The following is a 26,690-nucleotide window of genomic DNA, read 5'->3' as shown; positions in this document are numbered from 1 at the left end:
GACGCTCTGGGGCTGCCCAGAGCCCCCATCTCCAAGAGGGAAGGTCCTAAACCCTCCAAGCAACCACAGGGATTTGAAGCAGCTCCACGAAACTCAGGAACAATCTGAGAGCACACCCTTCACCAAGGCATCCGGCAAGGCTGAAAGAAAAGATATCCAACCCTGACAAACAACCGCAGGGAGCCTTCACTATGGCGGGCCATAAAGAGCAGCAGTTTGCTGAAGGAGCGCGCAGCCACCATGCCCTACGCCCTCCCCGGGGCAATGGAGGGGGGTACAGGCCTCCTCCAGGGCCAGCGCCCCTCCGCAGGGAGCCCCTCACACCGGGCCCCCTGAGGGGAGCCGCCAGCTGCCGGGCGCGCACAGACCGCAGAGGCCTCACTGCTACTGAGGGAGCCGGGAAGCGGCCCTCGCTTTATACAGCCAGGCGTCATGAATATTCATTAAGAAGGCGTGGCCGATGCGGAGGCGGGGCTTGTGGGTACAGACGCGCCGCGGTGCTCATGAATATGAAGCGTGGAGGGGGCGGGCTCCCTTATGAATTATGCGGGCGGTGGGCGGGGCCTCCCGCCCCAACGTTCTGTCCCTTCAAAGTGTGAGAAGATGGCGGCGGCGGGGCCCGGCGGCCGGGCCGCGGTACCGGCGCGGCGGGGGCGGCGGCGGCGGGGGCGGGCCGGGGCGGCGGCGGAGGAGGACGAGGTGGTGCTGGCGGTGGCGGAGTGCCCGGTGTGCCGCCAGGCGCTGGTGGAAGCGGTGACGCCGCCCTGCCGCCACTCGTTCTGCCTCGCCTGCTTCCAGCGCTGCCTGCAGGGCCCGGGCCTCTGCTGCCCGCTCTGCCGCAGCCGTCTCTCCACCTGGGCCCGCCGCCAGCAGGCCCGCACCGAGCCCGCCGCGACGACGGCCGCCGGAGGAGGCGGGGAGCAGCGGCCGCCGGACCAAGGTGCGGCGGCGGCGGCGGCGGCGGCGGGCGGCTGCCCCTCCCCCCCTCCCCTCAACCGGCGCGGGGGGGGGGGGGGGGGGGTCGGCCCCGAGGGGGCGGGGCCGGCGGGCGGGAGGTGCGAGGAGTTTGCGGGGGCTCAGCCCCGAGGGGGCGGGGCCTGCCAGGAGGGTGCGAGGAGTTTGCGGGGGCTCAGCCCCCCCTCCCCCGTCCTGCGGGGTGGGGGAGGGATGAGGGGGTTGGGGGGGGGGGGGGGCGTTGGGGCTGAGCCCACCCCTCTTTGCAGTGGTGGGAGATGAGCCTTGGAGGGGTAGCCCGGCGACGCACACACACACAGAGGTTTCCCCACCTCGCCGTACCCGGATTAACGTCTGCTCCGTGCACCGAGCGCACCCGGGCTCAGCCATCGGGCTCCCCGCGCCGCCGGCATTTGCCATGGGGAGAGGGGTGGGCAGCAGGACGGTGCCCCCCTCCTTGGTGGGCTGGGGAGGTGTGAAGGCTGGGTGGGAGCGGGTTGCCGGCAGCACCTCGCCCCACGTTCTCAGCCCCGCGCTCGTCCACGGGTTTTAACAAAACGCCCCGCGCGGGGCAGGTCTGGCTTCTCCTTCGAGCGCGTGCCTGAACCCCGAAACGGTGAACGGCCAATTATTTTTATCATAATGTTGCCCAAAGAGCGAACGGTTACGACGGTGCTGCCCGTCAGAAGGGTTTCTGCTGCATCGAGGGAGGAAAGCTTTTGCGCTGTGGGAAGTCCCAGTCCCTTGTTGACATAAAAAAAAGTCCATCGTTTCTGAGTTCATGGCTTTTTGTCACGCGTTTCCTCCCCGTCTCGAAAGCCGGCAGCCTTCCTCAACTCCTAGAAAACTCTTCCTTGCCTTTTGTTTAAAATAAATCCTCGTTTGAGCCGGCGGCGTTGCTCTTTCCCAGTGGGAGCCGAGGCGCTGCAGAAGATGCCCACCTTGCTGCTGTCGAAACTCCCGGTGCATCGGGATCTTTGGCCAGCGCTGCGGTGCGTCTTGGTTGGAGAGGTGATGCGGCAGCGCTGGCAGAGATCGGTTGCCTACGCTGCACCTACACAAATGCTTCGCCAACGTAGCAGTGCCGGTGGGAGCCCTATAGAGCAGACAAGGCTTCAAGCTATGGATAAACATCCTTTTAGCCATCCAGCCGTGCCCTAACCGTTCCTTTTCAAGCGTGTTACTGGTCTCCCGCTTCATGCTTGTGTCAGCACCCTCTTAATTTGTTGCGGGAAAAGTTGGCAGGGTGAGCTTAAACAGCTTAAATTGGTGGTTTGAAGTAACCCCGCTAACCTTTGCTGGAAGCAAATTGGGAAGCCTTCGCACAGAAGGATTTGCTGAATCAATGAACAAACGGGCTTGTCCGGAGGGAGCCGAGCCAAACGGCTGGGAGCGGTTCCTCCTCCCTGGCCCAGCCGGAGGAAGGACAACAGAATCTCCCCGAGTCGATCTCTGCTCCAAGGCAATGGTGTCAGTCATGCTTAAATATACTCGGCTTGGTCCAGCCTAGCTTGAATGAGAATATCCAGCCATGCTGCAGGAATGCTTATGCGGTACCTTGGCTGTTTTTTTTTTTATAAAAAATTAATTTTAATTCTCTGCTTGTCTTGAATGTTCTGAGATACGTATCTTTTGCAGCAAGGCACGCGGTCAGCATGTTGGTTGCCATCTTCTGCCTTCCCAAACTTCCTAAAGCTGTGGAAGTATCTTTGAGAGAATAGTGGAGGGTCTTAGCACTGAGAAATGTGGGGCGTGCCCCCCAAACACGGATGGACACCTGCACCTGAGTGTCACCTTGTACACCTTGAGTGTGGCTTTGTCCCGGGCACTCTAAATTGGGCTAGACTAAGCCCTACTCACGCTGTACTCTGATCGCGTTTCATACCATAGACCTCGCCACTGTGAAACTGCACTTAAAGCTGTAGAGCGGTTGAGTTAACGGTTGATGAGGTGAGCGAAAATGAGCTGTAATCTTCAACGGCATTTCTGCTGCATTTCCAGCCTAGGCTCAAGCTTGTCCTTAAGCAGCACCAGACGGCTGCGTCGGGCTAAAAGCTGTGAAGGTGATTGGCCACTTATGTTGTAAGTTGGGCTAATAGTGTGGAAATCAAAGGTAGTTGATCCATTACAAATGGTAACCTACTACACGCAGAGAGCGAGCGGTGGATGTGGTTTATCTTGACATTAGTGAGGCTTATTGGAGAATCACAGCATGGCTGAGGTTGGCAGGGACCTCTGGAGACCCAACTCCTGCTCAAAGCAGGGTCACCAGGAGCAGGTTGCCCAGGACCCTGTCCAGTTGGGTTTTGACTGTCTCCAAGGTTGGAGACTCTGCAGCTTCTCTGGGCAACCTGTCTCAGCGCTTGACCACCCTGACAGTAAAAAAGTGTTTTCCTGTGTTAAGTGGAACTTCTTGTATTTCAATTTGTGTCCATTTCCTCTTGTCCTGTCACTGGGCACCACTGAGCAGAGCCTGGCTCTGTCTTCTCTACTGTCTCTACCACCGGGTATTTAAACAGATAGGTAAGGTCCCCCCAAGCCTTCTCTTCTCCAGGCTGAACAGTCCCAGCTTTCTCAGCCTTCTCTTGTATGCCAGATACTCCAGTCATTTAATGATCTTCATGGCCCATTCGCTGATCAGGATAAACAACATCCACTGCTCTCCACTCATCCACTGAGTCAGTCATCTCATCATGGAAGACTACTAAATTGGTTAAGCACGTTTCCTTTTCATAAATCCAAGCTGACTACCTCCCGAACACCTCCTTGTCCTTGTCTAGAAGTGGTTTCCAGGAATAGTTGCTCCCTCACCTTCCCAGGGATTGAGGTGGGGCTGGCCCTGTCGTTCCTCCTCCTTGCCCTTTTTGAAGGGAGGAGTGACATTTGCTTTCTTCCAGGCCTCAAGAACCTCTCCCGATCACCATGACCTTTCAAAGATAATCAAGAGTGGCCTCATGATGATGCTGGCCAGCTCCCTCAGCACTCATGGGTGCCACCCATTAAGTCCCATGGGCTTGTGTATGTCTAGTTTGTTTAAATGTTCCCTAACCTGATCCTCCCTCCAACGAGGGTGGGTCTTCCTTGCTCCAGACTTTCTCCCTGGTCTCAGGGGCATGGGATTCCTGAAGCTGGCCTTAGAATCACAGAATGGTTTTGGTTGGAAGGGACCTTCAAAGATTGTCTAGTCCAACCCCCCTGCCATGGGCAGAGACATCTTCCTCTAGATCAGCCTCACCTTGAACACTTCCAACGATGGGGCATCCACAAGCTCTCACGACAACCTGTGCCAGTGTCTTGCCTCCCTCATTCTAAAACATTTCTTCCTTACGTCCAATCTAAACCTACCCTCTTTCAGTTTAAAACCATTGCCCCTTGTCCTGTCACTACAGGCCTTGGTAAAAAGTCTCTCTCCATCTGTTTTACAAGCCCCCTTTAAGTACTGAAAGGCCCCAATAAGGTCTCCCCGCAGCCTTCTCTTCTCCAGGCTGAACAACCCCAACTCTCTCAGCCTTTCTCCACAGGAGAGGTGCTCCAGCCCTCTGGCCCTTTTCGTGGCCCTCCTCTGGACCCACTCTAGCCATAAAGGCATTGAACTCATCTCAGCCTTTTCTGTGTCCTTTAGCATCGTGCCCCCTGCCCCACCCAGCATCAGACCCACAGTGTCCTTTTGCTGCTGATGTAGATGCCTTTCCTGTTGCCCATCGTGTCCATTTGCTTTTCACCCTTTTGACTCTTGTCTCCCATAACATCCGCACTGACATACTGGTAGAGACCTGGGAGGACCTTATCAATATATATAGATCCCTGAGAGGAGGCAGTAAAGGCAGCAGAGACAGGCTCTTCTCAGTGGTGCCCAGTGACAGAAGTCAATGGGCACAAACTGAGAGACAAGAAGTTTCACTTACTGTAAGAAAAAAACCTTTTACTGTGAGGGTGACCAAGCGCTGGCACAGGTTGCCCAGAGAGGCTGTGGAGTCTCCATCTTTGGAGTTAGTCAAAACCCAACTGGACATGGACCTGGCCAGCCTGCTCCTGGTGACCCTGCTTGAGCAGAGGGGTTTGGTCTCCAGATGTCTTTGCCAACCTCAACTATTCTGTGATTCTGTTATCAAACACTGAATAAGCTGATGTATTTAATTAAATCGCTTAAAATCTGCAAAATCTTAAAAACTACTTGGTGTGACCTCTTGACATACCTTGATTATTCCAGCTTAAGTTAGCTGATTAGTCACAGTTTCAAGTCTCAATTTTTGTCCTTCACTTTGGGGTTCGTACATAATAGAGGACTTAAGGAGCTCTCAGCCCTTGGCTGAGATTGGGGATTCTGCATTAGGTGCTATACAAATACATATGAAGACAAAGTCCTTGTCATGACACTTGTCAAAAACTGCATGGAAGTAAGCGGAGACAACGCATACTCACTGCCTGTGTTGTGTCTTGGCGTGGGCTGGCTTTGCTTGCCTGCTCCTGGCCATCTGATGCCCTTCAAGCTGCCCTGCTGCCTTCAGCCTGGCCTCCAGCGGCTGCTCCAGAAGTGTGCAGGTGGCCCATAGGTCCCACATCCTCTCTGCCTGCTCTGTGGGCATCTCTAAGTACCATGTAGCACCTGGAAAGGCACCCTAGATGCTGTTGTAAACCCAAATTTTGAGCTAAAGATGCAGTACTGGCTGTAATAGTTTGCTAAGTAAGGTTTCTTCTATTAATACAGTTGCCTGGTGAAAGTCTTGGAAGGCAGATAGGTGCAGCAGATGGGAGGCTTGGAGACTGCGGGTGTGTGTTTGAGGATTCAGCTAGCCAAGAAGAAGAAAGAACATAATATGTTCATGGCGAGATGCTCAGCCTGATTTGTAAGAAAATAAGTACGTTCGCATTTCTGCCACAGAAGATGGAATACCCTATGAATCAAGACAAAAGAAAAGGATTTCATGAAAAAGGACAAGCAGATGAGATCGTAGCTGTGTCTTCTCAGACAGCAGGCACAAGGCCCACCTTCAGTATCAGATACTCACCCACATTGATAGTTTTTTGCCTGTCATAGAATCATAGAATGCTTTGGGTTGGAAGGGACCTTTAGAGATCATCCAGCCCAACCCCCTGCAGTGAGCAATCCTGACACTACCGTCCCAGATTATAGATGACTTCCAGGAGCTTGGAAAATTGCTGAAGGACAACTGTTCCCCTATGAACGGGGAGACAGAAATACAATTTTCCAAGGAAAGGGCTTGTTAAGCTGGTCAAGAGCTTTAAACTCCTAACATGAAGGTGGTCTGGGAGGGGGAGAATAAATGACTGCTAGGGGAAGTCTGCTCCCCTGCGCCGAGGTAAGATCGAGTGTACCTAAACCATTCCTCATAGACATCCGAGTCATCTGTTCATACACAGATGGCCGAAGGGGATCCCACGGCTGCCTTTGTTTCAGCCTCTGAACACTTGGAAAATTTTGCCTAATATCTAATCAAAATCTCCTTTGTTATAAAGGCAGCTGATTTCTTTTGTTTCTCTTCTGCCCGGTAGCTATGCAGAACAATTAATAACTGATGCTTTTATGAGAGGGGTGGAGTGTTTTTGCCAGACTTCTAACACGACTTCCCCCTCCTTCCTCCAAGTCTTTTTTTGGCTGTGGTTTCCCTCTTTCCCAGCTGGACCAGACCGGTCTAGTTCTTGAGCGTTTCCTGGTGATTCCTTAATTTCCTGTCATTTCTGTTGTTCTGTAGCCTGTCGCCAGGGTTTTTGTCTCAAGACCACAGTACTAAGAGTTTAGAAACGGCAATCCTGATGAAGCCTTTCCCTGCTACATGAAAAGCAGTGATTTATTCCCCACACCAAACTGATTAAAGTCGACACCACCTCTTTTTTCCTCCTTGTCGCAGCATTGGTGTTGTATGGCTATTCAATGGGATGGGTTAAATTTAAGATTGCCCAGGAAAAGAAATAAGATAGGGGTGCCTCTTCAGGGGTAGTAACAACTGTGCCGTGAGACTGCCAGAGTGCTTGTACCTCCGTCTACTCTCTCGCTGTCCTCTCTCCAGTCATCCACGATACTTAAATTATTTTTAATCTATCATTCAAGCCGTTAATGAAGAGAATGATTAGGACCAGACCCAGAGCTAGCCCCAGTGGCCAATGTGAGAGGCTGTCATGGCATGGCAGTGGATCATTAACTCTTGAAAAATAATTTTTCAGCTAGTTGTGCATCCATCTGAATAGTGGTTATACCCCGAGTAGCTTTTTTTTCCTCACTGTGCTTCTAAGAATGTTTTTTTAATGTGCTTCCAAATGACAAAGACAAAAAATTTTTGGCATACTGTTGCTCAGGGTGCTGAGGACAGGGTTATCCTGCAAAACAGGGATACATCCAGACAATACAGGAACTAGAGGGTGAACTGGGAATCGGCATGCAAGGAAACCTCATGGAATGAGCCTGCGTCTGCTGGAATTTCAGCTCCGTCTTGGGACCAGCCCTGCTGTACCCAACCTGGCAGCTCTGCAGGGTTGCATGTGTGTCTCTGGCAGCTCCAGGAGAGCACATGAGCTTTTGTGTTTGTGCAACACTGTGCCTGAGCTGAAATGGTCTCCATGAGCCCAAAGGGTGTTGGCACTAAACCTTATCTAGCAAAATTTATTAACCTGTCTTCATGAGGTTAAGAGCTATCACTCCTTGCCCCACTCCCACTCCTCACAGATTCTCCATCTAGGACTCTGAGCTTCTTCCCTCCGATGCCTTCGTACAATTCTCTTACCTCCCCAGCCAGCTCTTTTCCTCCTTTCTCCACAGAGGCATAAGGGCAGTATTTCGAGTTCCTTTGCGTTCCTACTCTCATATTTTCTTGCTTTATTTCCTTACGCATTTCTGTCCAGAGCAAGTTTTGGACAGTGCAGGAGGCAGTTCCTGTGTGGGCTGCTCAAAAGTACATGGGTGACCCCTAACGCAACGCATCCTGCTAGTCCTTAACTTACTCTGTAAAGAAAAATTGTGGCTATCTTGGTCTCTACAGCAGGTAAAATACCCTCTCACCCCCAAGAGATGAACTCATGTTACTTGTTTCCCCCTCATTCCCTAATTATCCCATCAACGGAGGAGATTGGATTGCATTACTGAGAGTTGTTCTTACAGAGTTGGTGTTAGTTTGCCGTCTGCCTGTTACCTTGTAGATGCTTGCTAATGAACTAACAATTGGTTGTAGTACCCGTTCGCATATTGAAACTAAGCCTGCTGTTCTATGGTTTCCAAGTAGCTGCTTCCCCTCTCATTCCCCTACTTCTCCATGACCTTAAAGAAAACCCCTTTGCTGCAGAAAGCCTTGAAGACAACCACAAAGAATTCAGAACTTACCAAGGGGGACTTCACCAGCTTTCTAAAGCCACCTCTTTCTCTCTCCATCTCGCATCCCCAGACAGCCTCTCCATCTTCTGTCTTGCTTTATTCAAAGCCTCTTCCCGGGGGTTGCTGCCAGCAGGAACACATCTTTTGGATTTATACCCAATATGGCTCGAACAACTCCCATCTTCGCCGAGACTGGCTCTCAGCACACCATGCAGAGGCATTGACCGGTTCTTGGCCACGTCCCTGGAGAGGTCCTTCCGTTTACAGTCTGTTGTATTCTTGAACTTGGTACATTCCTTTTAGCTTAAATGGCCTTTCACCTATTTATACCGCTGTACAACTCACAAATTTTATAAATCCTATCGTAAGATCTATTTACTGTACGTGCATCGTGTGAAACCCTCAGCCTTGCATTCACTGTTAGCTGTCCATAGAAACCAGGCAAGACAGGTCATTCGTATGGATGAGAAACAGTATTCAAGAAAGTTCTTCTGAAATACCTTTCCTTTGCACTTTTTGTGCCATCTTTATTTGCTTCTTGCTTCTGTACTCCTGTTTCTTAAATTACCTGATCAGAGTGAGTTTTTGGTAAACACCAAAGCATCACTCTGCTGAACACTTAACCTTTCACTGTGTCCATTATTTCTCTGCCCTCTTCCCATTAAGTGATGGATTTTTTTGTTTTCTGTCTTGCTTTTAATGCGTGTCTAGCTCCACTTTTAGGTGGCTTTGTGCACCTTTTCCCAGCTCCCCAAGCCAAGCTTTCGAAAAGAAACGGAAAAAGAGGTGCCGGGGAAAGCAATGCTTTCTGTGCCCTGGCATCAGTGCTAGGGGAGCCAGGTCGCTCAGTTTGGAACAGAAATCAAGCAAAATTAGGTAATTCCCCCCTCTGCTCTGCTCTGGTGAGACCCCACCTGCAGCCTTGCGTCCAGCTCTGGGGTCCTCAGCACAAGGAGGACACGGAGCTGTTGGAGCGGGTCCAGAGGAGGCCACAAAAATGATCCGAGGGCTGGAGCCCCTCTGCTCCGAGGCCAGGCTGGGGGAGTTGGGGTTGTTCAGCCTGGAGAAGAGAAGGCTCCAGAGAGACCTTATTGCGGCCTTTTTACCAAGGCCTGTAGTGACAGGACAGGTGGCAAGAGCTTTAAACTGAGAGAGGGTAGGTTTAGACCGGGCATAAGGAGGAAATTCTTTACGATGAGAGTGGTGAGGCACTGGCACAGGTTGCCCAGAGACCTTGTGGATGCCCCATCATTGGAAGTGTTCAAGGTGAGGTTGGATGGGGCTTTGAGCAACCTGATCTAGGGGAAGATCATAGAATCATGGAATCATTTAGGTTGGAAAAGACCTTTACGATCATCAAGTCCAACCAAAAACCTAACACTGCCAAGCCCACCACTACATGTCCTTGCCCATGGCAGAGGGGTTGGACTAGATGATCTTCAAAAGTCCCTTCCCTCCCAAACCCTTCTGTGATTCTATGAAAATCTGTTGGGAAGTCTTGTCTCAGGGAGATTATTGAAATTATTGGTACTAGCCTATTTAGGATGAAGGAAGTGAGGGAGAAATGACAGTATTTTAATAGCTGTCAACCACATTAATGTTCTTCTAGTGTCATCTCCTGCTTCAGCTGGAACTCGGGGCTCAGAACTAGATTAAATCTATTTTTGTCCCATTTGTCTGTGCACGAGAACTGGTCTGGAGCCTGTTGTGGTGCTGGAGCTGCTTTGGGGTGAAAAAACTTTTTTGGAGGGTTGCATTTTTTTGCAGTAGATTGGTCTTAGCTTGACTAAGTGTGGTGAGGCACTTGCACAGGTTGCCCAGAGACCTTGTGGATGCCCCATCATTGGAAGTGTTCAAGGCCAGGTTGGACGGGGCTTTGAGCAACCTGATCTAGGGGAAGGTGTCCCTGCCCGTGGCAGGGGGCTTGGAACTAGATAGTCTTTAAGGTCCCTTCCAACCCAAACCATTCTGTGATTCTATGACTCGGTTTCTGTCTCCCGTTTGCTGTGACCACGGATGCCCACGGCAGGGCAGGAGAAGGGGGCTGGCGATGCCGCTTGTTGTCCTACCGGTATGTGACAGCCCTAAGTCTTCCTACAGCTCCAACCTTTGTGATTCTTCCACTTAACGAAAAAGTTGCAGATTTGCAGTTGAAATGTTTTTGAGATTTAATTTCTTGTTTCCAAATATGTCTTGATCCACCGATGCCGAAGTGTATATATATAAGAAGTATGCCATTAGCGTATCTTCATGTAGTTTAGTTAACACCCTTTTAAAGTAACTACTCTTGTTGGAAAACTGTTTCCAAACTTCTCCGTAATCAGAAAACTTCTAACTTCTTGTTTTGTGTTTTGAAAACATTAAGATCTCATCTTCATCTGCAAGTATAAACACTAACTGCTGGAAGTTAAAAGGAAAAACGGCGAAAACCTCAAGGTTTTGATTATCCCTGCCAGGAATAAGGGAAGCTACAAAGTCTGCTGAAAGTTTCCATGGAAGCTGGGAGTGAGGGGGATTTGCCGCTGCAGGAGGCAGAGCTTTAACTTGCCGGATGGCATTGGTTTGGTAAAACCCAGGAGCCTCTGAACGACAGACAGGGAACCGAAGGGTTTCTGAATTGAGTTCAACTTATTTTTATTCAACCCCTGTGGCTGAATTCACCAGATGGATGTTTCTGAATCTTACGCCAGTAAATATAAAATCTTCTGGTCAGGAGCATGGATTAATGGTGACAGTGTGTAATGCACACTTCTGTGTGCTGACGTTGAAAGGATGGAGCCATTCAAGGGGATTGAGGCTACAAGTCAAATGCCTCTTATAAGGAGAACCAGCGTTAAATAACTAGAAAATCTTTTGTCCTCTCAAATAGTGTAGAAATCAGTTGTTTTTTCCAAGATTGAGCACAATAGGATGAAACTCTTGTCTGCCAGCATAAAAGAGCAGGATGCTGGGTTTGATCCTGCCACTGCGACTGTTTCGGTGCTATCACCCTGCTTGGAAGGAGCATCCCAGTGCCAGCCTTCCCAACAGCCCTTCCAAGTCAGCTTCATTCAGAAACCGTTTCTGTTGACCCACAACTTGCTCAAGAGGAAGAGCGAGCAGGAGCTTTGCTGCAAAATCAAGTAAAAGGCCATTTCTTCCATTATCTGACCCATTTCCGTTGTTCTCCTAGGCCATAGCACACATCGAAACAGCTGAGCAGCCTTGTCCTGGATCTGAACATCCAGAATTAGCACGCGGAGATGTGCTGGAGGAACATGCGTGATGATCTGATCATCTTGCCTTCCTCCCCAGCTGCATCCTGGTGCGAGGACCAGTCTGGTTCGATTTGCAGTGGTTCTGTGCCAATGGGAGCATCCTTGGCTGGGGGCAGCCGCCGTGCAGCATCACTCTAACCCAGGAACTGTGATGGGGTGTTGTAAATGTAGATATATAGTTGTGCATACATTTTTGTTTTCATCTCTTCTACACAGTTAGAAATTTGGGGTCTCTCTCTCTCGACCCATCTATAAAATACACAAGTTGGTGCAGGAAGATGCTGTAGATAAAATCGCCTCCACCTGGTGTTGGACCACTTTAGCTAACCCAGCACAACTTTATAGATAAATGTTGTTTCATTATTTAAAATCTCTTCTGGCTTGCTGAACCCCTGTAAGCAGCAAAACAATTTATGTGGCTTGTCTTTACTGCGGCATGTTTCCCTCAGGTTAGCTCATACGCTTTTATTACCCTGGAGGGAAAAAATACACCTTTTTAGCTATGAAGATAAGGTCTGAGACAAGCCTGAAACATTCAGAAGTAATTGAAGGTTGCTGCGGGCATGTTACAGATTGCTGCTGCTCTTGGGACTGTCTCCGTGGAAGTTCAGCTTGATAAAATTCACAAAGAACTGGAACTGCTCAAGGACACAATTGAAAAAACATTTTGAGAAGCCGGTGGAAGGTTTCCAGCGCGGCCGGTTGCAGGCGCAGAAGCAGGAGCGAGGAATGCAGCCTGGCCTCCCCAGCATTGCCACCGCTCGGGATTTTTATCACACGTGTTGGGACATTTTGGATGTTTTCCTTCAAAAACAAGCTTAGCTCGCGCAGGCGTGCGAGTAAGAGGGAAGAGCAGCTCTTTTTTTTTTTTTTTTTTAAAAAAAAAGCCTTATAATCTATATGCTTGATGTTCGATTGCAGGAGATTTTTTTTCTACCCCCTTCTAAAGCAAGTATTAAAGAAATACTTTGTGATTTGTTCAGCTCTGGCATTGGCAGCATTCCCTCTCCGCAGCTCCTCGAGCAGGAAGCTCCGGAGTTTGCACTCACGCTCACCGGTGGGGAGGGCCTGAAGTTATGGGGCCTTCCTCTAAAAACTTTAAAAGCAAACTGGTGGAAGGCAGGACAGGTGAAAACAGGATTGAGCCAGTCTTTAAATGGCGTGTTTCGGCCCCAGGGCTTTGACCTGTCTCCAGGGAGGAGGTGAATGCAGCCGTGAACTGGAGGATGCCTGCCAGGGCAGTCGTCCGCTGGCCGCGGGGTGTTTGATTTACCTACCCCACCATGAACTTTTCATTTCGGGCCAATGTGTTTGAGGAATAACAATGCTTCCTAAACAAAACATGCGATGGAGCTGCCGGTTTATATCGCTTAATTTTAGCGAGCTGGGAGAAGGAAATACCACTGACGGTTCCTCCTTGCTTGTACCCGTTTCGTCCTGAGCATAGCACATTGGGACGATGAGCTGTGCTGCACCCTGCCTGGAGTAGACACAGGCTGAGCCAGGACAGTTGTTCAGGGACTGTTGTTTTATTCCGGTTGTTCCCTTTTCCATCCACGCTCTTCCGACTGCAGTGCAACTTGCCCAGACTTGTGCTGCACAGAATCAGGAGGGAGCTTTGAGGCCGACAGAAAGGAGTCATTTGGGGAGTAACAAACTCCAGGGATGGAGGTTAAACTATAACCCCATGCCAATATGCTTGTGGTTTCTGAATTCCCGAGGGGGAAGGGAGGAAGCAGGAGCAGGACGGGGAATTCCTGCCGGATGGAGCAGCCCGCCCGCCCGGCTTTGAAATATTGACCTCGGGGAGCGCATTGCAAGCGGAGTAAAAGCTGTGCTTGCTCCGGGCTGGCGGGCAGCACTGCAAACGGCTGCGAAGGTGAAGGGGACTTGGAGGAGTAAAAACACCATTTATATAGAAAATAGAGAGCGTTCTCGATGTGTTCGTTTGAATGGCAGAAGGGCACGGGTGTGAATTCGGGGTGTTGTGCTGCTGCTGTCAGCCTGTGTTGCTTGGGTGTCTGGCCGGAGCAGACGCTTAAAGCCTGGTTTTATTTCTAGGCTTCGGATTCCCTGTGATATCTCAGGGCTGTTACTTAACCTCTGTGTTTACATCCTCCTAATACTCCCCTGACTGCTTAACTGCTTGTCAAGAACTCTTGAGAATCTCAAAAGAAACTATAGACATGCAAAATGGTATTACTTGGCCATCCTTCCCCAAATGTTTCTATATGTTAAACAGAGCTTTGATAGCAGCGTCGTAATATAAACATATGTGCTCGAAAAAATGCTGCAGAACCTCTTGTGCAGTCCCCGGAGAGCTTACCCTTTTTGGGAAATAATGGACAACCCCAGTCATAGTACACTAAAAAGTGTTTCCTTTTTTTTTTTCCTTCTCTTTCCAGACTTTATATTCAGAGCACCCATTAAATTAAGCAAACCAGGGGAACTCCGAGAAGAATATGAAAGCCAGCTAAGGAAGGTACGGTATTCTGTGTAACTGCGGTTTTTCTTCGAGAATAACTTGGATTTCCTGCAGGAATGCCATCCTACCTATAAGGAAACTTGAAGGGCTTTTTATTCCTCCTCTGTAACAAAGGTCATTTATTTCCTTTATGCTGTTCAGGCAATTCAGGAAAATGCTGGCGGTAATCGAGCATGTAGAAGCCAGATTTTGCTGTCTTAGGCTGCCTTCCAGAACATGGAAATGTACCTTCCTTGGTGGACCTCGAGCAACTGTTCGGTTGTACAGGGTTTGTTAGAGCATCAGTATTTGTGGATGTAATTCCATAAAGGCGCTTGCAGCATAAGGCATCTCCTGCAGTAACATCCTTCTCAGAAACAATCTATTCCAAACTAGAGCTCTCTGTCTATTTTTAGGCAAGAAAAAAAAAAGTCATTTAAAGACAAAAAACTGAGAAGGGAAGAAAAGCTTTTCAGCTGTTTTGGAGCTAAAGTCTGGGAAAATATTTTCTACATTTAAAAAGGGATTTTTTTCTTAATCTAAATCATTGAAATATCTCCAGTGGCTAGTAATTTATGGAAGCTGGCTGCTTTTTAAGTGAGAAACATTACAGTGAAAGCAATGACTGTTGTAGCCCAGCGGATAATGATTTCCATTGCAACCCCTCTCGTGAGAGTTGCCCGTAACTTGCTGAAACATTCACGCTGCCGCTCATAGCTCCTGCGTCCCATCGTCCCCTCCTCTGCCTAGACCTGCCGAAACAACGTGGACTCTGCCCCGCTGCTGGTGGCTCTGTCAATAGATTTAATCGCTGTCCCGGGGCCTTGATCTCTGTGATGGTGTTTTGCTTTGAGATGGGTCCAACCTCTCGCTGATGAGTTTACCTGCTGGGGAAAAGGAACATCACTGAAGAATTTTCTTTGGGTTTTCACGTGAAGATCTCAACAACCGTAGAAGTGGCTGGGAAGCTGATGCTTAGTTAGAAAAATAGCCTTGTCCACTGAGTGATGCTAAGTAGGGAAATACTGCTTAGATGATATTTAAGGTAAATAATTCATTTGGGAAATGCATATATGTGAGGAGACAATTAAAAATACGGAAGGGTCTTCTCTCCTGCTTCTCTGTGCGTGGAATTAGCAGTGACACTGATGGGCAGGGTCACTACAGGTTATTAGGATAACTTTGGCTGACTATGACCTTTTGTTAAGTGATCTTAAGAAATGCACACTCTTCTCCGGTCCAGGTGACTTTTGCTAGGTAGGCAAGCATGCTTTGTGCGTCAAGTCTTGTGGCTTGCGGCATTTTTAGCAAGTGAGAAGCAGTTGGTTTAGGCAGCAGTGTAAGACTTAAGTGCACAGAAATCGTATTCATATAAAAACCTAGTTTATTAATTAACTTAAATGTGCATCACTCTATTTGGCAATTTAATTTTTTTTCACTGTAACCTTTAGGATGAGTATCCTCAGGGTATCTTTGGCTTAAAGAAGAAATAAAGCTTTTTATGTAGGTATTATCTGTAAACCTTGCCAGAGTTTTATAAATCTCTCCGTAACAGTGAGTGGGAGTGACTTTCCATGATGATATTGGAGCTAACTCCTCATTGATCCTGCCAGACTTGTTGCTTGATGTCTTCAATCCAGCTGCAAGGCCAGAATTTCCCGGGTGTCCAGAGGAACAGGAGCTGCCTGAGTTCATTGAGGCAGGATCTTAGCTCTGCAGTTCTTCCAAGTGCCTCCGGACTGATGCGTATCTGGATCTTTGGGAAGGATTAAACCATCTTCTTTCCCATGGTCCATAAAACTTTGATAGGAGGATTGCATCCGTGCAGGACAAAGTGGGTACTTTGTCACCACTTGTTAATCCTGATCACTCCATTACCGACTTTAAATATTACATATGAAGTTCAAGTAAGCACATTTGAAGTGTAGTCAGACTGCAGCTGAAGAGGTTTTTGCATCTACCGCTTGACTTCAGCAAAAAGACACCACGTGCAGTCCAGTGCCAACACTTCTTACTTCCCCACCAGTCAAAAGGAAATACTTGAACATGTTTCTGGCATTTTGGGCATGTTTTTGTCTCGTTTCTGTTCAGCCTGCTGGCTTCCCCTTTTTGCTCACTGGCAGATGGGAGAGAGGTATCTTTCCCCTGCTGACTTAAACTCACTTTTTATGACCTTTGTCTGAAAGAGCTGGTGCGTGGGGGGGGATTCTCTGAATCATCATCTAAGAGGAAAGGGCAATGTAATTTTGCTGACAAAATGGCAACCGATGATGCACTCGTGCTTTGTGCTTTTTCCTTTTTCCAGGTAAAATTGTGACTGTTGCCACTTAGTGAGAGTTTCTTGGTGTCTCTGATTTCTGAATTAGGCAGGGAGGGGACAGGAACTCAGATTTGGGAATCGAACCTTGTGTATAACTGGGCTTCCCTCTGTGTCTCGAGGCAGGAGATTTCATCTTGGCTTCCCTGCCTGTCAAACGGGGATAACGCATGCTGGCTTTCCTCCTGAGGGAGGGAGAGGAGCGTTCAAAAGCTTTTACATCTCCCAGGTGTGAGTTGTTTTATAAATCCTAGCTCTTGACCTGCTTCCCAGCCTTTTGCAGTTGAAAACAAAGTAGTTACCATAATTATGTACTGAAGAATTTTTATTTGAAGTGGATAATCCCATAGTGTAATTTTCTCAACTGGCTTTCAGAGTGAGATGAAATGTTTGCTGTCTGTGCAGGATAGCAAGATTTTTTTTCCCCTCTTTTACGCAGCACACTTGGTGCTCCTCTATTTTATACTTTTCCAAAGGAGGATATCGTTTCTGTGTACTAAAACCGTAACTCATCCTGTTAAACTGTCTGTCTATCACAAGCAGTCTTGCTTGTAATCACACGCCATCAGGAGGGAAACTCCTACCTGAGGCATGTGCTGACATGCAGCTTTCCAGCAGCATGGGTAGACGCAGCAGGCTCAGGGAGTGAACAAGCAAACCCGGACAGTTTATGGAGTGAAAAGAAGATGTCAAACGTGAGTTTACCAAACTTTTGGAAGTCAGTGTTAGCATCAAGAATGATGTTCCTGAAATTCTTATTTCTTGAGCAATTCTTGAGCAAAAAAATTAGCGATTGCTTGTACAGTAATTTTTCCTGCAGTTTCGAACGGGATATCCGACAGGGCTACAGACAGGTTAAAATGCGTTTTCGGATAACCATGCTGCTCATAGCAGCTGACGGTCCTGCATCCAGTATTTCAAAGATGCTGCTCAGATAACATAAGATACTTCACCCAGGGTAGATGTTTCACACCGGCTTGTTTCAGTTTCTAGTCCTCATGTCCCAGCACGGTATTGCCACGTTTGTAAGTAAATTCTCTGGGATGTAATTTATGTTAGGCTACTTAAAAATATTTTTTTTAATTTGTACAAATTTTGTCGTTAAAATTTGCTTTTGTTTGCAACCTAACCTGAATGCTGGACCTGAATTCCTTTTTGTATCCCGTTAATTAGGATTAGGATCCTGCTGTTGCTTTTTTCACTGTTCACTGTCAGCGGAGCTTGTGCTTGCACCTCCCATTAACTATGCCATGGGTTGGCCTAAAATCCTTAGATATTCCTGTGTGTTGTTACATATGCTTGTGGCTTTAGATTTGGAAATTGAGTATAATTTTAAAAAGTAGGCAAAAAAAGTGAATAGTTCCATACAGCGTTTTTCCATGTGAGAAATACGGAAGGGACACAAGTGTTGCGTAGCATTTCAGCTGGCCAAAAAGAGGCATCTTTATGATAAATCTTGATGTGAACTTGTTTTTCAAATACTTTAAAAAGGCTCCTTACAGTGCAGAAATATTGCTCATGAAATGTACAGCAGACTATTCGTCATGTCTCCATCATGTGACCATAATCTTTATTAGTCAGACACTGTGCTGTAGCTATTGCTTGAGATTATTAATAGATCAGGAATTTAAAGATACATCTTAAACCAACTGTAAACGAGAAGTCAGACCAGTCTTTGAAAACATTTGCTAAACACCCACAGCAGCCAAACAAGGGGGGGGTTCCTGGTTTCTACCTTCTCTCCTCCTACCTCTCTCTTCCTCATCTCTCGGGGTTCAGATTCAGGAGGATTTGTGTCCTTCCCAGGCTGAAAATCATAATGTGCTTTTCATGTAATGTGTCGTGAACTCTGTTTTCTTTGTCACCTGCATGTCCATGCTTTTCCCCCCCACCCCCTGTGGCAGGGAAGAAAAACACTAAATATTTTTGGAAGAATGAGGAGTTGTTGCAACGTCGCCTACCGCCTTTACGTGCAGTGCTGCAGGATCAGTGCTCGAGCTGCCCGTGGATGCCTTCAGCTTTACTGGAGGGCACCGGGTCCCACAGCACTGCTCTCTGGGGAGGCGAGGGGCAAATTGCAGCTGTGTGAGAAGATAGGAGGGGACCTAACAGGGCAGCTTCTTAAGCATCTGAGATACCTACACCCAAATATGAGGAATAAACAGAAGTATTTGATTTCCTAGTGCTTAGCCATAGCTGTGATTCATTGGCGTGATGGAGACCTGTCAGTCGAAGGTCAGGCTTGTTGTCCCAGATGAGGATAACTTATGCACAGAGGTTGGGTGGAGGAAGAAGGAAGAACCTGGTATATATGCATACAGATGTAGACTATTCATGGCCTACGTGTAAGCCTGAAGTTGAGGAAGAGGTGAGAGACGAGCTGGGTGAATGGCTGAGTAATGAGTGAGAAGGGAGCTGGGTGATGTTATGTTGGGCAGGGATGGTCAGACGGGGCTATCTGAAGTACATACTGCAGAGCCTGTTCATCAGGAAAAGGTGGCGGAAAGGAGGAGAAAAGGGGGTTTGTTGGTTTTGAGCAGCAAGTCTGCAGAAAAGAGGTGCTGACAGATATGGGGAGTTTGATTCCTTAGGTAAGGGGGAGCAAAATAATGCAGCAGAACAGGCAGCCCATCGGAGTCGTGGACTGCGCTGGGCATAATCCTTTGGCTCAGGAAGAAAGAAGTCTCTGTAAGGAGAGCCTGGCTGGGAGGAGCTTGTGGACACTAAAGGTTGACCTTGGTTGGTTAAAAGGGATCACTAAGTGATGGATTGTGCTTTTTGGAGGGAGGGAAGGAAGGAAAGTGTTTGCACTTCTCTGAAATCCACTTTTCTTATTACCCACCTTCCTTATTACTGGACTTCCACAAGCTCAAGAATGGGTAGGGGATCTTCTGGGAAAATAAAGGAGTATATGGGGACTGGCAGTTAATGGAAGAGGCACGCTTTAGAAAGCACAGCGAAAAAGCCTTCAGTGCAGAAAAAGCACGGGAAGCGCAGCAAGATGTAGCTTGGGGCTGCCCTGGCAGTTCTGTAGGATTTCTTGTGCAGCCTTCAGGTTTGTGAAATGCGGTAGTGCAGCATGTGGATAAAATAAAGTCGCATCGTAACCTTTTTGAATTGCCAGGGTGGTAAAAAGTAGCAAGAAAACATCTAAGAATGCATTGGAATTAGAGAGAAACAAAAGGGAATACAGGGGAAGTATTCCTCATAGGAGGTGATACCAAAAAGGTTGAAAGTGCTCGGTGCCTTCTTTGGATCAGACTTCTTAGATTGCAGGAATGTATTAAAAAAGCAAGGGGATTTCAATAAGGGGTTACCTACGCAGGGCAGAGTAGGAAGCCAGGAGGTAAAAGCAAGTGTGTCCAGCGTGATGCACAGGCAACGGCTGTTTGATGTGCAGCAGGCAGGATCCCATGGATCCGTGTACCTTGTGTCCTAGATCCTGGCATTCACTTGCACTTGTCATCTGGGTTTGCACTTCAGCTGATAAAATGAATTTAAGCTTTGGGCCTCTGGTTGGCCGTCGGAGGGTTAGGTAATCTCTCTGGATCTTCTCCGTCCCAACACGTCAATGAAACAATAGGATTTCCTATAGCGTTTAGGTTTCGACATGGAATTGCTGTACCTAACCAGTTTTAATTTAGGTGATGCTGTCTGTATGTCTGTCAAATTGTACGTACTGTGTTGCAGTCCATTTGAAGACTAAAATTGAAACGTCATAGCTTGCATGAAACTGCTGTTTTGCACGTTTTTATTTGTAGTGTGATTATGTACAGTAGATGAAAGCTTTTGTCTCTCTATTTTAGAAGATGGTGTGGCAGAGAAGTCTTTGTCAAACCCTGGACCTAACAGCGCCTTTGCTGTTTTGCAAAGAAGACAATATCCATGGTATTTGTGTAGAGTGCATGAATGTGAAAGCACTGTAGAAACAAACCAATCTTCACATTATTGCTAGTGAGGGAGGCAGTGGCTCTACTCTAGAGTAGAAAAATGAAGACACAACGTTAAGTGATGTGGCCAGACTCTTGCAAAAATCACTTGTTGGCAACCAGGTATAGGACTTAAGACATTTCAAATACGCTGTCTCTTTTGTCATTATTTCCAGCTGAGAGAAGAAAAACTACAAGAAGAAAAAGCTTCTGAGGATCTGATTCACAAGTTCATTCTAGATGACATGGACGTAGGAAAAAGAAAAGTGGAAGAACAGCAGAAAAAAGATGAATCTTTAGTGCTTAAAGTGAACCAAGAGTGTGTAAGTAAGCTTGTGCTTCTCTTTCCTATCCACATCATAGACACTGACTGGTAGGTGAAATGCTGCTAAGACTCAGTTTGGGAACAAGAACTAGTTTCTTTAAGAGCTTGACTAGTTGAGCATCTCCTGTTCCTGCCCATTAAAACTGGGAGCTTTCATCCTTTGACACAGGGAGCTTTCCAGGATTAGTTGATTGACATCTTTACAGCCCTTGAAGGCTATGAGCTAACGGACTATAAAGAACCATGTTAATGAGAGCTGTCTTCTAAGGTTTGTTATGACTACAGATGTTCTGGAGGTTTCTGTCCCCCTTTTCACCCACCTTACGACTGAAGGTGCAGCTCTTCCAAACGTGTCAGTTAGAGGTGGAGGTAGATTGTTACCTGTAGAGGTAACCGCTCTGCTTTGTGTGCCTTTGGTCTTCAGGCATATAACCATTTCCATGAAAATTTCTCCATGAATCTTCAACAGTGTAGGCGTACGATACCGTAGTCCAACAGATTCTTCATGCTGAGTTTTGCCTATTTCTCATTGCAGTTGCAAGACTCCGCAGGAAATGCTCTTGAGATTTAAAGACTGATAGGCTGATACTGAATAACGTCCCGTAGTACCTCTCTTGTAGGATTTTCTCACGTTTCCTTGATCAATAAATTAACTTTCTTCAATGACTGACAGCTATACGTAGGAGCTGTGTGCTTATTTTTTCATTATTTATACTTTTGGGGACAGCCTCTGAGCTGTTACAGCTCCAGTGAAGAGAGCCGCACGAGGATGTGTATCTGCTGGCAGGTTGCATTCTCGGTTTATGTCCTCTAGGTGTAATCAGAACGGGGGCTTTTGGAATCTTTAATATCTTTGCAAGAAAGAGCTTTATTTTCCAAGTGATTCTTTTTGTTGTACATGTCAGCTAACTCTTCCTTGATTGGCTTCAGTTTCCTGAACGTCTCTCGGATTCAGAGAATGAAGAACCATTCCAGGGCAAGCAAACACATCGGTCGGCTTTTGTTTCCAAGACCAGTGCATACTCCTTTGCTTTCCTTTCAGGGTAAGATGCTGAGACTTGATACAAGCTGATTAATGTTCATTAGAGATGGAAATCTCATGTTCTTTTGACTGTTGTTCTAAACATACCCAAGATGCTCTAAATTTAATTAAAATGGTTGTTCCAATCCAAAATAAGTAATAATTTTTCTGAAGTTTTAGAACAGACTAATTGGTAGAATGTAGTTTCTGTCTGATTACCTCCTACCTATTATAAAATCCTGGGGGTTAACGAAGTTAGTGTTGATCCCACAAAGGAGAAGAATCATTGCCTGTAGGTTTAAATGACAGAAGCTGGGGAAGGGTCTGGAGCACAAGGCTGATGGGGAGCGGCTGAGGGAGCTGGGGTTGTTCAGCCTGGAGAAGAGGAGGCTGAGGGGAGACCTGATCGCTCTGCAGCTCCTGACAGGAGGGGGCAGGGAGGGGGGTGTTGGGCTCTTCTCCCAAGTAACAAGCGATAAGACAAGAGGAAATGGCCTCAAGTTGCGTCAGGGGAGGTTTAGATTGGATATTAGGAGAAAGGTCTTCACGGAAAGAGTGGTCAAGCATTGGACCAGGCTGCCCAGAGAGGTGGTGGAGTCCCCCTCCCTGGCAGTGTTCAAAAAACGGGCAGAGGTGGCACTTTGGGACATGGTTTAGTGGGCATGGTGGTGTTGGGTTGATGGTGGACTGATGATCTTAGAGGTCCTTTCCAACCTTAATGACTCCTAGTTTTTACTGTCATTAAAAAATAATCCAGCCACCAAGGCAGGAAACATGAAATTGCTGCTCTGCCCTTAATTGGTTTAGTGGTGGCCATGGTAGTATTAGGTTACTGGTTGGACTGGATGATCTTAAAAGTCTTTTCCAATGTAAACGATTCTGTGATTCTATGAAATCATTAAAGTACAGAATTCTGCATGATGAACTCAAAAAGAGTGCCGGATCCTTCTCCAGCACAGATATTAAGAGATAGCATCAGCCTCAAACAGCTTATCAGTGAAAGCTGTTGCACGATGCAGTGGAAGCAGCTGAGTAACTAAATGGGTTTTCACACGAAGCAGCACAGAGGTTTCCATAGCATCATCATTAGCTCTGACCTCAATTAGTTATAAGCCGTAGGTGGAGGTATCAGCGCGTTTAGCGTGGAGCCCTTGAACACAGCCCAGGGCTCTGCAGCAGATCCAAGATTCCTGGATCCCTTTATCCCGAGGGCGTAGGAGGCATCTTGAACAGCCGGGTGCTGCCAAGGCTGATGCCTCCCCCACAGATAGCTGCTGCCAGGGCTGTTGGGCTGGTTGTTCCTAAGGTCATGAACGATCTCCTCGTTTCACACATCTGCTTTTCAGGAACCTAACCGCCAAGGTGGAAAGGAGTCGGAGCTGCAACGACACCATTCAGGAGAGATCAAAGAGCAGGCAGAGATCAGCCCCAGCCAACAAAACAAAGGTACCGGCTGTGTCTGGAAACATAGGGTTTCTATGTGTAAATGTTCTTATCTGAGGTTACACGGCGCCAGTAATCTGGAGATACAAAATACCGTGTTTATGGTGCCGCTAGTGCTGTGTTATCGCCACGGGGCCAATTGCTTCCTTGCAGCTCACAATAAAAACCTGCTAGGTTAGAAATTACTAAGCAGAAAAGCAGACAGCTTACAGAGTTGTTTGTTAGCACTGGAGGATAATTGGAAGTTGGAAGGGTATTCACCATGCTTTTGTTTTATAATTAATTTTCTTTTCAAGGCTGAATCCCCAGCCGATTAAAGAAAAATCTTTTAGAAGTTTAGGAAAAAATCCTCTCTTCCTCCCCCTTTCTCTCCTGTTCTTTCCAAAGCTGTTTAAACAGAGCAAAATTCATTGCTCTCCTGATGTTAGGATACTTTCTTTTGCACTTCCACACTATGGGAAGAGCTGGCCTGGTCTTGCTTCCCCTCACATCCAGCAGCCCAAGTGAATTAACCCTATCTGTTACCCTGTGCAGCAGGCCTGGCTTTTCAGTGGACCGCAGTGCTTCAAAATGAGCGGTGATCACAAAGCACCGCTGAAAATCTGAGCTGGAGGTTTTTCAGGCTCTTCCAGCAGTAATCGCTGGGTACCTTCCACTCATTGGCGATGACCTTTGCAAACACCTTTCCTTGCGCCGTGCCTGGCAGCACGGCTGATCCCTCTGTTTGGCCCCGCCAGCGGATGCAAATTTGGCATGCTCGCTCTTGTACTAATCTCTGTCTCTGAGGCCGTACTCTGCCTCCTTTCCGACGTGCCTCTCTGGCCTGTGGGATCCTGCTGGCTGGCAGCAGCAGCTTAAATCCCGAGAGCTGTGAGTTCTCAGCCTGGAACAGCTCCAGCGCTGCTCCGCTGGGGCCGTTTGCTAGGACGTTCCACCTCCTCGTGCTGACACCCCTCCTTCTTGGGCTCAGTTTCATCCCAGATGGAGAAGGGGACGGTTCAATTCCAGAGATCCCATAGGGAACAGAAACCTCTGCAGTCCTTTGGAAGGTCAGTTTGGTTGGGGGATGTTGCTTGGAAAATGGTAAAATCCCCACTGGGCACGCTAAATTAACCCCAGTGATCACCTGGCTGCGCGTCTCTGCGGTTATGAGTGTGGACCATGGTCCAGTTCTCATCTGAGCTGATGGGAGCCGGACTGAGCTCAAAGCAAGGGTCTGTAACTGCCCTTCCCTCCCAGGACTTTTTTTTTTTTTTTAAGTAGATGGTTTATGGACCTGACCCATTAAGAGTTGCACTACAAGGGTGTTCCGCAAACTTCTTTTGACCTCAGAAGAAGCTAGTAGAAACAACTCTCTTTTGGGCTAAGCAGGGAAAGGCTATCATTGTTCAAACTAGCTGCTAGATAAAATCATTTCGTCTTAGAGAAGAATAATCAGCAGTTGTGTATGTGCAGCTTTTATTTCTGATTTATTTGTGGGTGGATTCTCTCACATTCCAAATGTAGCAGCATTAAGGGGTGGTTCTGAGATGACAAGATGACAAGACATGCTGTTCTTAAGCTCTGCTAGAGGCTGTCTCAGGCAGTGTCCAGTGTGGTGGCCGTGGTGTGGTGTGGGACCACTCATCAAGGTTGTTCTACCAATCTGCCTCAGGCACGTACATGCCTTTTCTCATGACGTTTTGCAGCGCAGTGCGTTAAACCTGGGCCAAGTATTTATTTTTTCTCTCCTATGGCTTGTTAGGGAGCCTTGACAGGACAAGGAGTAATGGTTTTAAACTAAAGAAGAATAGATTTAGACTGGATATAAGGAAGTAATTTTTTACAGTGAGGGTGGTGAAGCACTGGAACAGGTTGCCCAGAGAGGCGGTGGAGGCCCCATCCCTGGAAACATCCCAGGCCAGGTTGGATGGGGCTCTGAGCACCCTGATCTGGTTAAAGCTGTCCCTGCTCACTGTAGGGGGTTGGGCTGGATGACCTCTAAAGGTCCCTTCCAACCCAAAGCATTCTGTGATTCTAAAAAAACCTTTGGAGATGATTTCCCTTGAAGAGCATGGCTTCCTTCAGCCAGGGTGGTGCAGTGCTCTCGGTTTCTTCTTGTCTTGCCTTGCTTCAAGCTTTTTGCCATCAGAGTGGTTGCCACTTGCCCTATCCCAGCAGCAAGAACAGCTCTTACACTGAAATAAATTTGAGACCCAGATCATGCTGGACACCAGTATCCCCTGCTCATGTTATGTATCGGCCATGAAAGATGCCATGGCCAACAGAGGCTGCCACGGCTGTTCCAGAGAGCTCTCCAGCTGGCCTGATGCAGGAGCTGAGCGTGGTAGCCTCCTCACGTTCTCCTGTTCCCCTCTCTCATGCTTGTCCGTACTCTTCTCCACGACAATCTTTTTGAGCTGTGGTGCCTTGCCTTGCAGGTACCACCCGTCACCAGCACGTCGACGCCTCTGATTGGAGTTTTGTCGTCCACCCAAAACAACCGCTGCCTCTCCGCTCCAGACCTGACGGCAGAGAAACGCCTGGTTCTCAACCCTGTTTCGTCCCTCTCGGCCCTGCACAAGCCAGAGCGATCCATCAGCCCCGAGAGCAATGACAGCATCTCGGAAGAGCTCAACCACTTTAAGCCTATCGTCTGCTCCCCGTGTACTCCTCCAAAGAGGCTTCCTGACGGCAGAGTCCTGAGCCCTCTCATTATCAAGTCCACCCCGAGAAATCTGAGCCGGAGCCTGCAGAAGCCGACCACCTACGAGGCCAGTCCTAGGATACTGAAAAAATGGGAGCAGATATTTCAGGAGCGCCAGATCAAAAAGACTCTCTCTAAAGCGACCCTTACGTCCTTGGCTTCAGAGCCTGGGGAAGATGTTATAGTTCCTGACATCACCAACTCCAGCAGTTGCACTAAAGAGCAGCCGCAAGTGCAGGATGATCACCTTCCACCTGACACAACGGGAGACCCTCGCCCCGAGCTGGATTTCTTTCCTTCCATCAGTGAAACGAAGCCGGGAAGAGGGAGTGAGAAGAACAGAGATTCACAAGCCTTAACAACAGATGACAGCGCTGCCGAACCAGATGCGAGATCAAATGTCACCTCCCTAAACACACGAGTGTCCGAAGTCCCTGACCTAAAAGTGACTGCGTTCATGGACAAATCCTGTCTTAATCTTGGCCCAAAAATGCTGAGCAGAAGACTCATGGGCGTCAATGCATCGCTGCCTGACAACAGCACACTAGGAGTCCCCGTCAAGACATCGGGAAAAAAGCAGCTGAAATACCTGAACAACAGCGAATTGATCAACGTGCAGAACAGCACCTGCAATTCCGTTGAGAACATCATCGGGGAACAGCACCCGTCGCTGAGACGGGGCCGGAAGAGACACTGCAAAACGAAGCACTTGGAGCACAACGGCTCCGTCAAAAGACTGAGGCACGCGGCAGGGGAGGTGGGCTTGCCTCCAGAGGATCACTTGGTACGGGAGATGGAGCAGAAGCTCCAGCAAGAGGAGGAGGACAGGAGGTTGGCCCTGCATCTGCAGCGGATTTTCGACAGCGAGAATAGGACAGTGGATAGGCGGAAAGTCAGAGTCGATCGGTATCTGCTGCGGTCGAAGAGCACTCTGGGTGCTAAGTAGCACTGGTGGACGATGTTGCCTTTC

General features: G+C 48.1%; 1 protein-coding gene across 1 annotated transcript; it reads left to right on the top strand.

Annotated features, from left to right (window-relative positions):
• The first annotated feature begins 603 nt into the window (after positions 1-603).
• RNF169 (ring finger protein 169) lies at positions 604-26,690 on the top strand. The gene is made up of 6 exons (XM_075727622.1): positions 604-940; positions 13,941-14,017; positions 20,422-20,568; positions 21,501-21,613; positions 22,938-23,037; positions 25,455-26,690. The coding sequence occupies exons 1-6, from the start codon at positions 604-606 to the stop codon at positions 26,664-26,666; spliced, it is 1,986 nt and encodes a 661-aa protein (XP_075583737.1). The 3' UTR covers positions 26,667-26,690.

Source organism: Pelecanus crispus, chromosome 1, assembly GCF_030463565.1.
Source record: "Pelecanus crispus isolate bPelCri1 chromosome 1, bPelCri1.pri, whole genome shotgun sequence".
NCBI classification, from domain to species: domain Eukaryota; kingdom Metazoa; phylum Chordata; class Aves; order Pelecaniformes; family Pelecanidae; genus Pelecanus; species Pelecanus crispus.
Note: the sequence above shows the minus strand (reverse complement) of the source record. Positions and strands in the feature narration are given on the sequence as shown.

Coding starts and splice junctions, on each gene's coding strand:
- RNF169 (XM_075727622.1), top strand. CDS start 604: ATGGCGGCGGCGGGGCCCGGCGGCCGGGCCGCGGTACCGGCGCGGCGG. Junction 14,018..20,421: donor ATGAAAGCCAGCTAAGGAAG/GTACGGTATTCT, acceptor CATTATTTCCAG/CTGAGAGAAGAAAAACTACA. Junction 20,569..21,500: donor TTAAAGTGAACCAAGAGTGT/GTAAGTAAGCTT, acceptor GATTGGCTTCAG/TTTCCTGAACGTCTCTCGGA.